Genomic DNA, 14,124 nt, shown 5'->3' with positions numbered 1-14,124 from the left:
CTTACTTAAATGAGTCGAAAAGATCCGAGTCAGTAAAAAGAGCCTGATTTCCCATTACTAGTATTTTCGTGCACAACCAATACGCGTTTGTGGTAAAAATCGAAAAAGAGGGATTGCGCCTTCGGGACTGTAATGTGATTGGATACGACGTTAACCCGAAGTACGGGTGTATTCATTACGGAAACCGTTTACTATTGAATAACCAAACGGAAGCAAACATAGAAAAACTAGAATATCAATTGGACAAATGCAGGTATGCCCCGCCCCGTTTTTTCCGCTTGCTTCCGCCAAAAGAAACGCTTTGCAACGTCATCGGTGTATTTAAAATGTCCAAGGTGGTAAACACTTTCAATGACATCTGTCAAAAACGTTGGTCAGACAGCTAGGACATCTCATTGAAGTCGTGTAGCTAGCTAACTATATTCTAACGGCCGCAGATATCTCAACACACACACACATATATATATATTAGCTAGCAAGTTTATATCACATTTGCCTAACTAGGGACTAGACAGAATCTTGACTTTAGCCAGCTACAGTATAACTAGCTAGGTGGTAAGCGACGTAGCTAGCTGACTAGCTACAGTAGTTAGCTGGCTTCCCGCGCTAGTTGTGCAATTTACGTGTTGCTTCAAGCTGTGTCGGTGTCAAAAAGTAGCTAATAATAGTTACTTGACAGATCACTGCACCCTGAATCGCAAACTTGTGCTGAAGACTGGTGATGGACTTTCTTGCTGGCTGCATTGGGGGTAAGTGATTTGAAACACACATCGCTTTCTAACTAACTACTAGTACTGCAGCCAATGTTGGAATGCTAACTAGCACATTCCGTGTCTGTCTGGTTAGTGGGTAAAGTAGCCGATTTAAACTCAACCCCATGATCGAGTTTAGTCGATAAGTGATGTCTGTAGCCATACCCACACCCGCTAGGCACTGCGCCACAAGCTGTCGCCTTACTGTAACTATGTCATCTAGGGGTGGGTATAATTTGTGGAACGTCCCAACAGGAATCTGTTCCAAAAAGCGTAAAGTAAAAGGTTGTCAACCAACAACGCATACAAAGTAGCAACGCATACAAACCTAGCTAATTAGCTGCCTAATAGGCATCAACTCACCACGTAGCTTATGCTTAATGTTTGTCCATAGGCAACCAGAGTGAGGAGAGACATTTTTCGGAATAAACGTGATGAGTGAAAAACGCAATGAAATAGACCACTCACTACCCGGTATCTTATTCTGCCGCTCTACAACTTTGTATGCGTTGTTTTTGGGCAACCTTGTTATTTACGAAGTTTTTGGAACAGATTCCAGTGGAACGTTCCACAAATTATACCCACCCGTCATCTAGCCATCATAACGCCTACCAATCACACATATACTTGGCCTAAAACCGAAAGTGCTATTTGATAAATGAATTCTTACATACTGTAGCTTAGACAATGTTGACATTGACATTGTGAAACTCTCGACTTGTTCACCTCACCCGGCTTACGAACATTGTGTGACGCAATCCGATTCCGTGATATCAACCACACTTCTGTTCTTGGCGGAAGTCGGCACACAAGCCTAGGAACATTATCCAAATTCTATCTAGCAATGGAAAACACGTGACATCATTATAGCTGTCTGGAACTATTCAGACAATGCATTGAAAACAATCACTTCGTGTCTTATTGTAACATCATCAGTGCGTGACTTGCACTGAACTAGGTGTCAGTACTCATTTTGGGTGCTGGTACGGTTTATATTTAGGTGCAGGAGCGCCACAATACTTTTGAGCGAATCATATTCTATAAGAGGAACAGGAGTTCAAGCAGCATAACATTTTAGGTACACAGCTCCAGTGAGCTCCTTCCCAAGTCAATCACTGAACAGCATAACTGAAATAGCTAACAATATCAATGTAAAACTTGAAGATATTGTACCCTAGCCTGCTTGCCATTTCTGTTCAGCTATTACATTCCACTCCTGTCATTTGATGTTGAATTTTAGCTAAAACGAATGTAGGCTCCAGTTAGTCTGGGTACCAGTCTGTGAGTAGTTGGTAGGCATGACAATTGTTGTAATGTAGATATATTTGGAAGTCAGGTTGGTGCAAGTCATGTTGAGTCTGTTATCTGGTGTCAGAACAAAGTAGCTCCTTATGCTATGTCAGAAAAGCTGAGTATGTGGGGTTATGGGTATTTCATAGTTACCCAAATAAGGGCTATCTGATTCCAGTGGTCTTCAATGTAGCCTTGGTACTATTCTTTTAAATTAGATTATTTTATAGGTGGTCAGATCATAAAGTAAGTGGATGGCCCTGCTCTCCAGGAAGACCATGTGTTGTTGAAAGCAAAAAGTATATTTCTTCCCTGGTGAAAGGATTTATGATGAATGACACATCTGTGGTTTCAGTTACTGCTCCATCAACAGACAAATTAAGATAGATCTACTGTAAAAAGGAGAGGCATCCACACACACTCCTCTTCACAGACCAATCACACACTCCCACTGTCTGGAATCTGCTGTGGAGTGGCTTGGTGTACTTGTGAACCCATAGGGGAGGGACCCGCATGCTCAACGTGAGTGGAATGGCAGGAAAAGCCTGACTCGACTCAGAGGGAAACTTTAGTATTATATGAAAGTGTTGGCCTATTAGTGTGACCATTTTACTCGCATATGCGCCTAAATATTTCGCTGTGCAACCTGGATTTTTTATTTATTTAGTAGCACCAGCACACCAAGAAAAATATTTTGTTGTGGTCCTAAATTTCTTTGTGTGCGCCTACATTTTTCAACTTAGGCGCACACATGCTCCTCGTAAAAAAAGGTCAGCGTAGAGCCCTGATAGGGAAAGGAATAACTTACTTTGTTACCTTATACCAGGAAGACACAAACCTTTGCATAATACTGTACCACTGCAAATTCTAAGTAGAAACAAAAAGTGAAAGAAAAGAAAGAAATAGCTAAACTTTGCAAACTTCCCAGGTACTGGTAGTTTGTTCCACTATAGCTACTGTGGAACCAAAATACCAGAGTCAGTAGTGAGAGGTCTTAAACTGGTATCTGAACAAGGGTAGGATTGGGTACTCCTAAACACCTGTTATGTAGGCTAACTTGTAGAGCAGTCATCCGGACTATTCCTGAAGAATCACGCTCTCCCCAGTGGCCTTGCCAGTTATTAGTCAGCACTTTCTAGATCATATAGCGTCACTGTCTCAGACCTGGGTTCAGATACTATTTGAATTCATTTCAAATACTTTACTGGTGCCTAATTTAGCCTGTCTGGCTTAATTGACCAATATAATCATCTCAACTGCCCATCTGGCTCGGAAAGCAGATTTCAAATACTATTTGAACCCAGGTCTGCTATTTGTTTACGGTTGCAGGTTATTGTTGATGACGACAGGGTTTACATTTCCTTCTCAGAAGAATTGCAGCTTGTATTTTGGCACTCTGATGTGACATCCTCTATGTGAGGTGATAGCCAACATGAAAGGTATATGTTTTCAATCTCTGACCTTGTGATCTGAATAGCGGACACAGCTATTTATTTGGTTTCTGTAAGGCATGTCAAAAATGTGTAGTTTAGATTTATTCCCCCTACCAGAATACAACTTCTCAAACTGTCTGAATAGTATAGTAAGTATAGCGTTGGCTTTAGGCTATCCTGTCTATAATGGCTCTCTCGTTCTTCTCTTCAGGTGCTGCCGGAGTCTTAGTAGGACACCCTTTTGACACGGTTAAGGTAGGTTTTATTTTTTATATTTTTTTCTCCTTCTATGCAAATAAAGCTTGCAGTCACAAAGTTCAATAGAGTTGCTGCTTATCTCAGACCAACCACAAAAGCAGCAATACGGTATGGTAAGGGTAAAGGGGTGATCTCTACACTATAACAGATGCTATTTGTATGTATGTTGCTGATTTTGTACACATCCTTAGCTTACATAGGCTTAATAATTGTGGGAGATTTTCTTGTTACCTGTAACAGGGACTTTCTTCATTTCACAGAAAAAGTCTTAGTGTTAGTAGATACTACAGTGTACTGTTGTAAAGAAGTAAGTACAGCAAAGGTCAAACCATCCACCTGTCTGTCTCACTTTGACTGTCTTGGTTTTGTTGAACCACAACAAGAATAGGACCCTTCCCCATCCCCTATCAACATATAGCCTCTAGTAACTCTTTGATGTCTGACTTAATGTGGTTCACCAAGTTGTGTCAGAAAAAACATGTTTGTACACTTCATTGCAGTACATATATTTGTGTGTAATGGCATCATACTCCGTATTCCCTCCCTTTTGTTCCTATGATTTGATAGCATTATCAGAAATTGTTTGTTGGTTCAGGAGGGATGCTGATTGGCCATCCAGGTTCTATTTTACCTTTGACACAAACCTGTGTTTGTATTGCAGGTGAGACTACAGGTCCAGAATGTGGACAAGCCTCTTTACCGCGGGACCTACCACTGTTTCCAGTCCATCGTACGGCAGGAGTCAGTAAGTCCTACATACATCTTTATCATTTAGTGGAAACTGTCTCTGATTTTATATTTCAATAGGTGATTATCACCCATTTTGGCCACTCTCATATCAGCACAACACATTGAGGTATGCTCTGCTTGAGTTATTCAGAGGTTATGGCTCATTGGGTCTCTTGGCCGAAAGATGTTTTGGCATTTGTTGTGGTGTTATTGAGAGCAGTGTGTCCTGGGGGCTGATCCTGAACCTGTCTGTCAGATGAACCGGTCTGGTCTTGTGACTGAGTGGGATGCCATTGCTATGGGCCAGCTGAAATACTCAGAGGGGTGGAATAGAATAGGCACTGGTAAGGGGTATTGTTAGGAGTATTGGGGTATTGGTAGGGGTATTGGGGAATAAGTACTTTGGTTTGTTTTCTCTTATAGATGGCTTATAACAGGTGTAAAAAAAAAATAATAATAATACATTATCTGCTTCAATATTGTGGGTTCTATCAATGTAATTGTCTGCATCAGTTCGATTCCCATATTTTATTTATTTAGAATTATGTGGCTCCCTTTTCATGCTACATAAAAGTCCATAGCCTTGAACAGTCTTTTTCTAATGTCTCCACTTTTAATTTTCTTTCTCTCTACCTGCCCCATCTCGCCATCCTTCACCCTCCATCTCCCCTTCCCTTTCGCCTTCCCACCCCTTTCCTCCTCCCTACCCAGATGTTTGGGCTGTACAAAGGCATCGGCTCCCCCATGATGGGCTTAACCTTTGTCAATGCCATAGTGTTTGGAGTGCAGGGCAACACCATGCGTTACCTGGGCCATGACACCCCTATGAACCAGTTCCTGGCTGGGGCCGCAGCTGGGGCAATACAGTGTGTCATCTGCTGCCCTATGGAGTTGGCCAAGACACGCATGCAGATGCAAGGTAGGGATTACCAAAATAATGGGCTTTTACATAGAAAGAGTGGCGACAACTACCATTCTCTCCAACTGCTTAAAGGTCCAATGCAGCTGTTTTGATCTCAATATCAAATCATTTCTAGGTAACAATGAAAGTACCTTACTGTGATTGTTTTAAGTGAAAATGGTAAAAAAATTAACAAAAATAGCGTCTTAGGTAAGAGCAATTTCTCAAGCAAGGATTTAGCTAGGACTTTCTGGGAGTGGAGAGGAGAGAACTGAAAACTAGCTGTTATTGGCAGAGATGTTTGGAACTCTTTCTTATTGGCCAATACTCCATCCCACCATGAACACAAGTGTTAATCACTGTTATGGTTGGCAATAATGTCATGTGTTTTGTTTTTTGTGTTTTACTGAATAATGTGCAGTATGGTGTTTTACTTGTGTGTAAATGTGAGCTTAATTTTACTTTACTCTATAAATATCGCAAATACTAGAGTGAGGATTTTTGTTTGTGTAATGTTAGTTTCATGTATGTTTGCTCAGTATCAGAATGTTGTTATTATTAGTTGAGCCTGAATGCTACTATCGTTGCTGTTAACTAATCTAATTGTTCACTTGGACTGATAAGCCATTGGCTCTCCTCATCCTGTATTCTTTAGTATATCTGTTACTGTTAACTCCTGGCCATTAGAGGATTTGTAATGGGCGTTGATATTTTGTTACTGGTTTGTGAGCAACCGAGTAGTATTTCCACATATCTCTCTCCTATATGTAGGATGGTAACATTTGTAAGTTATTGTGAGGGTATTCATATAGTAGGCTATATACAGTACCTGTCACAAGTTTGGACACCAACTCATTCAAGGGTTTTTCTTTATTTTTACAATTTTTTACATTGTAGAAGTCGTCTTCGCTATGAAATAACAGTGAATCATGTAGTAATCAAAATGTTATTTTAGATTCTTCAAAGTAGCCACCCTTTGCCTTGATGATAGCTTTGCGCACACTTTGCATTCTCTCAACCAGCTTCATGAGGTAGTCACCTGGAATGCATTTCAATTAACAAGTGTGCCTTGTTAAAAGTACATTTGTGGAATTTCTTTCCTTTTTAATGCATTTGAGCCAATCTGTTGTGTTGTGACAAGGTAAGGGTGGTATACAGAAGATAGCCCTATTTGGGAAAAGACCAAGTCCATATTATGGCAAGAACAGCTCAAATAATCAAAGAGAAACGACAGTCCATCATTACTTTAAGACATTAAGGTCAGTCAATCTGGAAAATTCAGGACTTTGAAAGTTTCTTCAAGTGCAGTGCAAAAACCATCAAGTGCTATGGGTAAACTGGCTCTCATGAAGACCGCCACAGGAAAGGAAGACCCAGAGTTACTTCTGCTGCAGAGGATGAGTTCATTAGCTGCACCTCAGATTGCATCAACTGTTCTGAGGTGACTGTGTGAATCAGCCCTTTATGGTCAATTTGCTGCAAAGAAACCACTAAAGAACACCAATAATAAGAAGAGACTTGCTTGGGCCAAGAAACGTGAGCAATGGACATTAGACCGGTGGAAATCTGTCCTTTGGTCTGAAGAGTCCAAATTTGAGATTTTTGGTTCCAACTGCCATGCTTTTGTGAGACGCAGAGTAGGTGAACAGATGCCCTCCGCATGTGTGGTTCCCACCGTGAAGCATGGAGGAGGAGGTATGATGGTGTGGGGGGTGCTTTGCTGGTGACACTGATTTATTTAGAAGTCAATGCGCACTTAACCAGCATGGCTACCACAGCATTCTGCAGCGATACGCCATCCCATCTGGTTTGCGCTTAGTCCCACTATAATTTGTTTTTCAACAGGACGTGCATGGAAACCTGGTTTATGACATAACGGAAGGCTCTAAAACTGCCACTATGACATAATGGCATTAGCCGCATCTCTCTGGCCACTACGACATTCCCCGCACCTCTCTGATTCATTTGGGTTAAATGCGGAAGACACATTTTGGTTGAATGCATTGTTGTGCAGCTGACTACATATTCCCTTTCCCTAAAATGGCCGCAATGACATTCTCTTAAAGAGCCACTATGACATCATAATGACTGTCTCTAACATACCGGTATCCACTATGACATCGTACTGAATTGTTGAATGTAACAATATTCTGGTTGGTTAGGGGTTGTTTGCTGCTTGGATAAAACAGCCACAACCCTTGTAATGCTGCTGTCCTGCAGTCTCCTGAATTGTGGTTGTGGAGTAATGGGGGAAAGAAATATTGAGTGGAATTCAGTATGCCAATCAGACTTTCCAGTGCTCATTTCAACCTCTTTTATATACTGTCTCATGTCATGTGTTTATGTAACCATAATGTTTTATTGTATTCATTTTAATATTCTCATACTCATTCAGTCCTAGACTCAACCGAGGCTAAAGTTAACAACTAGCAATTGCAAATAATTTGGACTCTAGCTTTGTGGCAAGATGCAATATGTACTAGTTATGTCTGATAATCTGATAGATCATTTAAAAAGGGGAAGGAACATTTTTCAATCTCAATTTGTTTTGGTGTCCTCAATGTTCGAGTCTCTTATCTTGTGTATTTAGGTTTGCTGTTACAAAGATGAGCTTGAAAATAGAAAACTTAAAAGATGGAGACACTGATATTTTTGTAACAAACTAATGGTTGATAGACATGGTAGCCCCACTCCTTTACTTTGAACTGCAGCATTGATTTGATTTTGAACAGGTTTAAAACCAAGGCTGGTGATTTACTGCCACTTGCAGTTCTGGAATGTTTGCTCACGAGTATAATTCATTGTCTTTTCCCTTTGGATGACCTGGATGGACTCATGTGATCCTTCCTTAACCCATAGGAAGTCATACCAAGTTGACTACTTCAGTGGCGAAAGTCGTCAATGGCGCTGTCCATGCTAAAACTGGCTTTTGGGCACTAGAGTCCTCTATCGCTATATCAGTGCCACCATGATGCGACTGCTTGGCAACTCCTCAACCTTACTACTACCTGGACAATGAGACAGCTGTTTGGGCAGTACAAAAGCATCGGCTCTCCCATGATGGGCCGAACCTTCATCAACAACAGTGTTTGGAATGCGTATATTGGCATTCCATGACACCCCTATGAACCAGTTCCTGGTCGGGGTTTCACCCGGGGCCATCCAGTGTGTCATCTGCTGCCCCGTGGAGCTGGCGAAGATACTGTACCTTGTATCTGCATGAGTGTATCACCTGAATAAAGTGCTTTACTGGCCCAGATACGCATACAGATGCAAGGTATCACCATAAGAGCTTTTACGCACTAGGAAAAAAGACTACTACCATGCTCTCTGACAGCTTAAAAACAGTCTGAAGGAGAAAATGGTCATCCATTGTGCACATTTGTATGGCTAGGGTGACACCATGTTATCACCTAAGGTACCTAGGGCAGATGGAGGCTAAAGATGGTGAGAAGGAGTTCTGGAAGACATTTGGACGAGCTGTAAGAAGAGGCCTCTGGTGAAGGTGGTCTTCTGACCATACAAGATGGGCAGAGGAAGGGAGATGCTGTCTTGGTATCATAATCATCTGCGTATTTTGCTACACGATCTTTGTTAAACTGTAAAAGCTAAAGAAGAGCGCAAGAGCGTGAAGGCGAGCTGAACCAGTGTGCGTCACGAGCTACACTGCTTCCTGACCTTTTTATACTGAACTAACACTGCATTTACACAGGCAGCCCAATTGTGATTTGTTGTGGTCAAAAGATCAGAATTGGTGTGCCTGTGAAATTGAAAGTGTCATATTACCTGAAGTTGACATTTGCTTGTTGTCTATGTTCAGTGTTCTTTTTTTGGCATGTTGGAACCACATTTGACCCTTTTAAAATGAGTGGGAGATGGAGTGTGGCTGGAGTTTTAATTGCGGTTGATCGCTTCAAAACTGTTCGAGGGTAGAGAATGGTTAGCACTGAGGGGGGTTTCCATAGGAGGCGGCATCATTTGATTATAAAAGGGAGGATGATAAATTATTCCTTCTTCTTTTGGATGCTGAAGATCGGCTAGACTTGTGGTCACTGAATGGGTTAATGAGCATGAAAACAATGTAAACCATATGCCGTGGCCGTCTGTCACCAGATCTCAACCCAATTGAACACACATGGGAGATTCTGGAGGTGTGCCTGAGAATGTTTTCCACCACCATCAACAAAACTCCAAATGATTGAATTTAGCATCCCTCCAATTGAGTTCCAGAAACTTGTAGAGTCTATGCCCAGTTGGATTGAATCAGTTCTCACTCATGCTGGCCCAATGCTCTAGTAAAACACTTTGTTGGTGTTTCCTTTATTTTGGCAGTTACCTGTTTATGAATGCCAAAACAGGTCAAATACTTGTTCATGAAATCTTCACCTATTAAAACTTTATTTTTCTACTGTGTTACTAAGGCACTGGGGAGAAGAAGTCCAAGAGGCAGCTGTACAAGAATTCCCTGGACTGTCTAGCACATATCTACAAGCGGGAGGGGCTGCTGGGCGTGAACCGCGGCATGGTCACCACGTTGATCCGAGAGACCCCCTGCTTTGGAGTCTACTTCCTGACCTACGACATCCTGACCCGCTCCATGGGCTGCGAGCCCGGCGACCGTTACATGATCCCCAAGCTGCTATTTGCCGGTGGGATGTCTGGGGTCACCTGCTGGCTGTCCACCTATCCTGTGGACGTGATTAAGTCCCGCCTCCAGGCGGACGGGGTGGGCGGAGTCTACCAGTACAGCAGCATCGCTGACTGTGTGCGGCAGAGTGTGAAGAGGGAGGGGCTCATAGTGTTCACGAGAGGTCTCACCTCCACCCTGCTCAGGGCGTTTCCCGTCAACGCTGTCACCTTTGCCACAGTCACTCTGGTGCTGATGTACGCACGGGGGGTGGAGGAGGGGCCCAAGGACAGTGAACCCGCGACCCCCGTCACAGCTCACCACACAGCTGCAGCAGCAGGCCCAAGCCACCAGCCTGTGACCTGAGTCTGGAGGTGTTACACCCACTTGAGCTGCTCTACTGTGGGGTGGGGGAGGGAGGGAAACCCATAGGGCCAAATACACTTTGAATCTGAGTATGGAAGTACACAGACTCCTGATTCAGCTGTATGTATATCTATAGATATGCAGTGTCTCCACTTGACTTGTAAATATAATTTACTCAAAGCACTGATATCATTGGAAGATGAGATAAGGAAAGAAAATGGAATGTAGTGAGACAGATGTTGAACCCAAAACTTGATATGCCCCTAATATTTCTTCCAAAAACCAAAAGTTATATTTAGGTCGCTGGTACTAACTGTTTACGACCACAAGTCCACTAAGTAGGACTGTAATCCAATCAAATGTTATGTGTCACATACTTTGTAGACAACAGGTGAAATGCTTACTTACGGGTCCTTTCCCAACAATGCAGAGTTAAAGATAAGATATATTTTTTAAATAAAGAATGAAAATAGGGAAATGGGGAATAAATACACAGTAAATAAGAATAATGATTCAAAATAACATGGCAGTATACAAACGATGTGCAGGGGTACTAGGTAATTGAGGTACAGTTGAAGTCGGAAGTTTACATACACCTTAGCCAAATACATCTAAACTCAGTTTCACAATTCCTGACAATTTAATCCTAGTAAAAATTAGGATCACCACTTTATTTTAAGAATGTGACATGTCAGAATAAAAGTAACGATGGTCATTATGGCCAAACAGTTTTATTTTTGTTTCATCAGACCAGAGGACATTTCTCCAAAAAGTACGATATTTGTCCCCATGTGCAGTTTCAAACCGTAGTCTGGCTTTTTTATGGCAGTATTGGAGCTGTGGCTTCTTCCTTGCTGAGCGGCCTTTCAGGTTATGTCGATATAGGACTAGTTTTACTGTGGATATAGATACTTTTCTACCCGTTTCCTCCAGCATCTTCACAAGGTCCTTTGCTGCTGTTCTGGGATTGATTTGCACTTTTCGCACCAAAGTACGTTCATCTCTAGGAGACAGAAGGCGTCTCCTTCCTGAGCGTTATGACGGCTACATGGTCCCATGGTGTTTATACTTGCGTACTATTGTTTGTACAGATGAACGTGGTACCTTCAGGCGTTTGGAAATTGCTCCCAAGGATGAACCAGACTTGTGGAGGTCTACAATTTTTTTCTGAGGTCTTGGCTGATTTGTTTTGATTTTCCCATGATGTCAAGCAAAGAGGCACTGAGTTTGAAGGTAGGCCTTGAAATACATCCACAGGTGCACCTCCAGTTGACTCAAATGATGTCAATTAGCCTAACAGAAGCTTCTAAAGCCATGGCATCATTTTCTGGAATTTTCCAAGCTGTTTAAAGGCACAGTCAACTTAGTGTATGTAAACTTCTGACCCACTGGAATTGTGATACAGTGAATTAATCTGTCTGTAAACAATTGTTGGAAAAATTAAATGTGTCATGCACAAAGTAGATGTCCTAACCAACTTGCCAAAACTATAGTTTGTTAACAAGAAATTTGTGGAGGGGTTGTAAAACGAGTTTTAATGACTCCAACCTAAGTGTATGTAAACTTCCGACTTCAACTGTAGCTATGTAGTGTACATATAGATAGGGGTAAAGTGACAAGGCCTCAGGATAGATAATATACAATAGTAGCAGCAGCGTGTGTGTTCGTTTTTAACTATACTTGTGGGCACCAGAACTTCCCTCAAGAAAAGTAAACTAACAAAAAATGTACCAAGTGGGGACCAACAAAATGTCCCCAGAAGGTCAAATGCTATTTCTAGGGGGTTTAGCGTTAAAAGTTAGTGTTAGGGTTAGGAGCTAGGGTTAGGTTTTCGGGTTAGGTTTAGGGGTTAGCAAGAACAGTATTTTGAATTGGACTGAATTGTGTGTCCCCACATGGTTAGTTGTACATGACTGTGTGGGGCTCCTGTGTTGCGTGTCAGCGTGGTGAATGTGGTGTTGCCTACCTTCACCACCTGGGGGAGGCCCATCAGGAAGTCCAGGATCCAGTTGCAGAGGGAAAGGGGGATACCTAGTCAGTTGTACAACTGAAATGTCTCTTCCATATTTAACCAAACCCCTCTGAATCAGAGGACGTGTTCAGTTCCAGGGACCTTAGCTTAGTGCCCTCGAAGCTCATCACTATGGTGTTGAACGCTGAGCTGTAGTTAATGAACAGCATTCTCACGTAGGTGCTCCTTTTGTCGAAGTGGGAAAGTACAGTGTGGAGTGCAATAGAGATTGTTTCATCCATGGATCTGTTTGGACGTCATGCGATTTGGAGTGGGTCCTGGGTGTCTGGGATGATGGTAGTGATGTGAGCCATGACCAGCATTTCATGGTTACATATGTGAGTACTACGGGGTGATAGTCATTTAAACATGTTACCTTGGCTTTCTTGGGCACAGGAATATGGTGGTCTGCTTGAAACATGTACTCAACCGTTCAAAAGTTTGGGGTCACTTAGAAATATCCTTGTTTTTTTAAAGAAAAGCAAAAAAAAGATCCATTAAAATAACATCAAATTGGCACCTCACAAGTCCTCAACTGGCAGCTTCAATAAATAGTACCTGCAAAACACCAGTCACAACGTCAACAGTGAAGAGGCGACTTCGGGATGCTGGCCTTCTAGGCAGAGTTCCTCTATCCAGTGTCTGTTCTTTTGCCCTGTTCTTCTTTTCATCATGTTTTATTTTTATTGGCCAGTCTGAGATATGGCTATTTCTTTGCATCTCTGCCTAGAAGGCCATCATCCCGGAGTCACCTCTTCACTGTTGACCTTGAGACTGGTGTTTTGTGGGTACTATTTAATGAAGCTGCCAGTTGAGAACTTGTGAGGCGTCTGTTTCTCAAACTAGACACTAATGTACTTGTCCTCTTGCTCACTTGTGCACCGGGGCCTCCCACTCCTCTTTCTATCCTGGTTAGAGCCAGTTTGTTCTGTTCTGTGACGGGAGTAGTACACAGCGTTGTACAAGATCTTCAGTTTCTTGGCAATTTCTCGCATGGAATAGCCTTAATTTCTCAGAACAAGAATAGACTGACAAGTTTCAGAAGAAAGTCCTTTGATTCTGGCCATTTTTGAGCCTGTAATCGAACCCACAAATGCTGATGCTCCAGATACTCAACTAGTCTAAAGTCCAGTTTTATTGCTTCTTTGATTCAGAACAACAGTTTTCAGCTGTGCTAACATAAATGCAAGGTTTTTCTAATGATAAAATAGCCTTTTAAAATGATCAACTTGGATTAGCTAACACCAACGTGCCATTGGAACACAGGAGTGATGGTTGCTGATAATGGCCTCTGTACGCATGTAGATATTATTAAAAATCAGCCGTTTCCAGCTACAATAGTCATTTACAACATTAAATGTCTACACTATTTCTTATCAATTTGATGTTATTTTAATTGTCAATAAATTTGATTTTCTTTCAAAAACAAGGACATTTCCAAGTGACTCAACTTTTGAACTGTAGTGTAGGTATTACGGACTGGATCAGGGAGAGGTAGAAAGTGTCAGTGAAGAAGACACTTGCCAGCTGCTCAGCAGATGCTCTTGCATTGTTCAGTGTGGTTGCTTGCCTCAAAAGCGAGCATAGAAGGCATTTGGCTCGTCTGGTAGGCTCGTGTCACTGGGCAGCTCGTGATTGGGTTTCTTTTTGTATTCTGTGATAGTTTGCAAGCCTTGCCACATCCGACGAACGTAAGAGCCGGTTTAGTAAGATTCGATCTTAGTCCTGTATTGACACTTTGCCTGTTTGATGGTTCA

At 42.1% G+C, this 14,124-nt stretch overlaps 1 protein-coding gene across 1 annotated transcript; it reads left to right on the top strand.

Annotated features, from left to right (window-relative positions):
- The first annotated feature begins 317 nt into the window (after nucleotides 1–317).
- LOC106571600 (mitochondrial basic amino acids transporter-like) lies at nucleotides 318–11,139 on the top strand. Its single transcript, XM_014144858.2, is given in 6 exon segments — nucleotides 318–749; nucleotides 3,687–3,730; nucleotides 4,395–4,478; nucleotides 5,174–5,381; nucleotides 9,785–10,316; nucleotides 10,318–11,139. Coding segments are annotated over 6 exon segments (930 nt in total). The 5' UTR covers nucleotides 318–721; the 3' UTR covers nucleotides 10,352–11,139.
- Nucleotides 11,140–14,124: the final 2,985 nt, after the last annotated feature.

This window comes from Salmo salar, chromosome ssa15, assembly GCF_905237065.1.
Source record: "Salmo salar chromosome ssa15, Ssal_v3.1, whole genome shotgun sequence".
Taxonomy (NCBI): Eukaryota; Metazoa; Chordata; class Actinopteri; order Salmoniformes; family Salmonidae; genus Salmo; species Salmo salar.
This window is presented reverse-complemented; position numbering and strand designations above follow the sequence as displayed.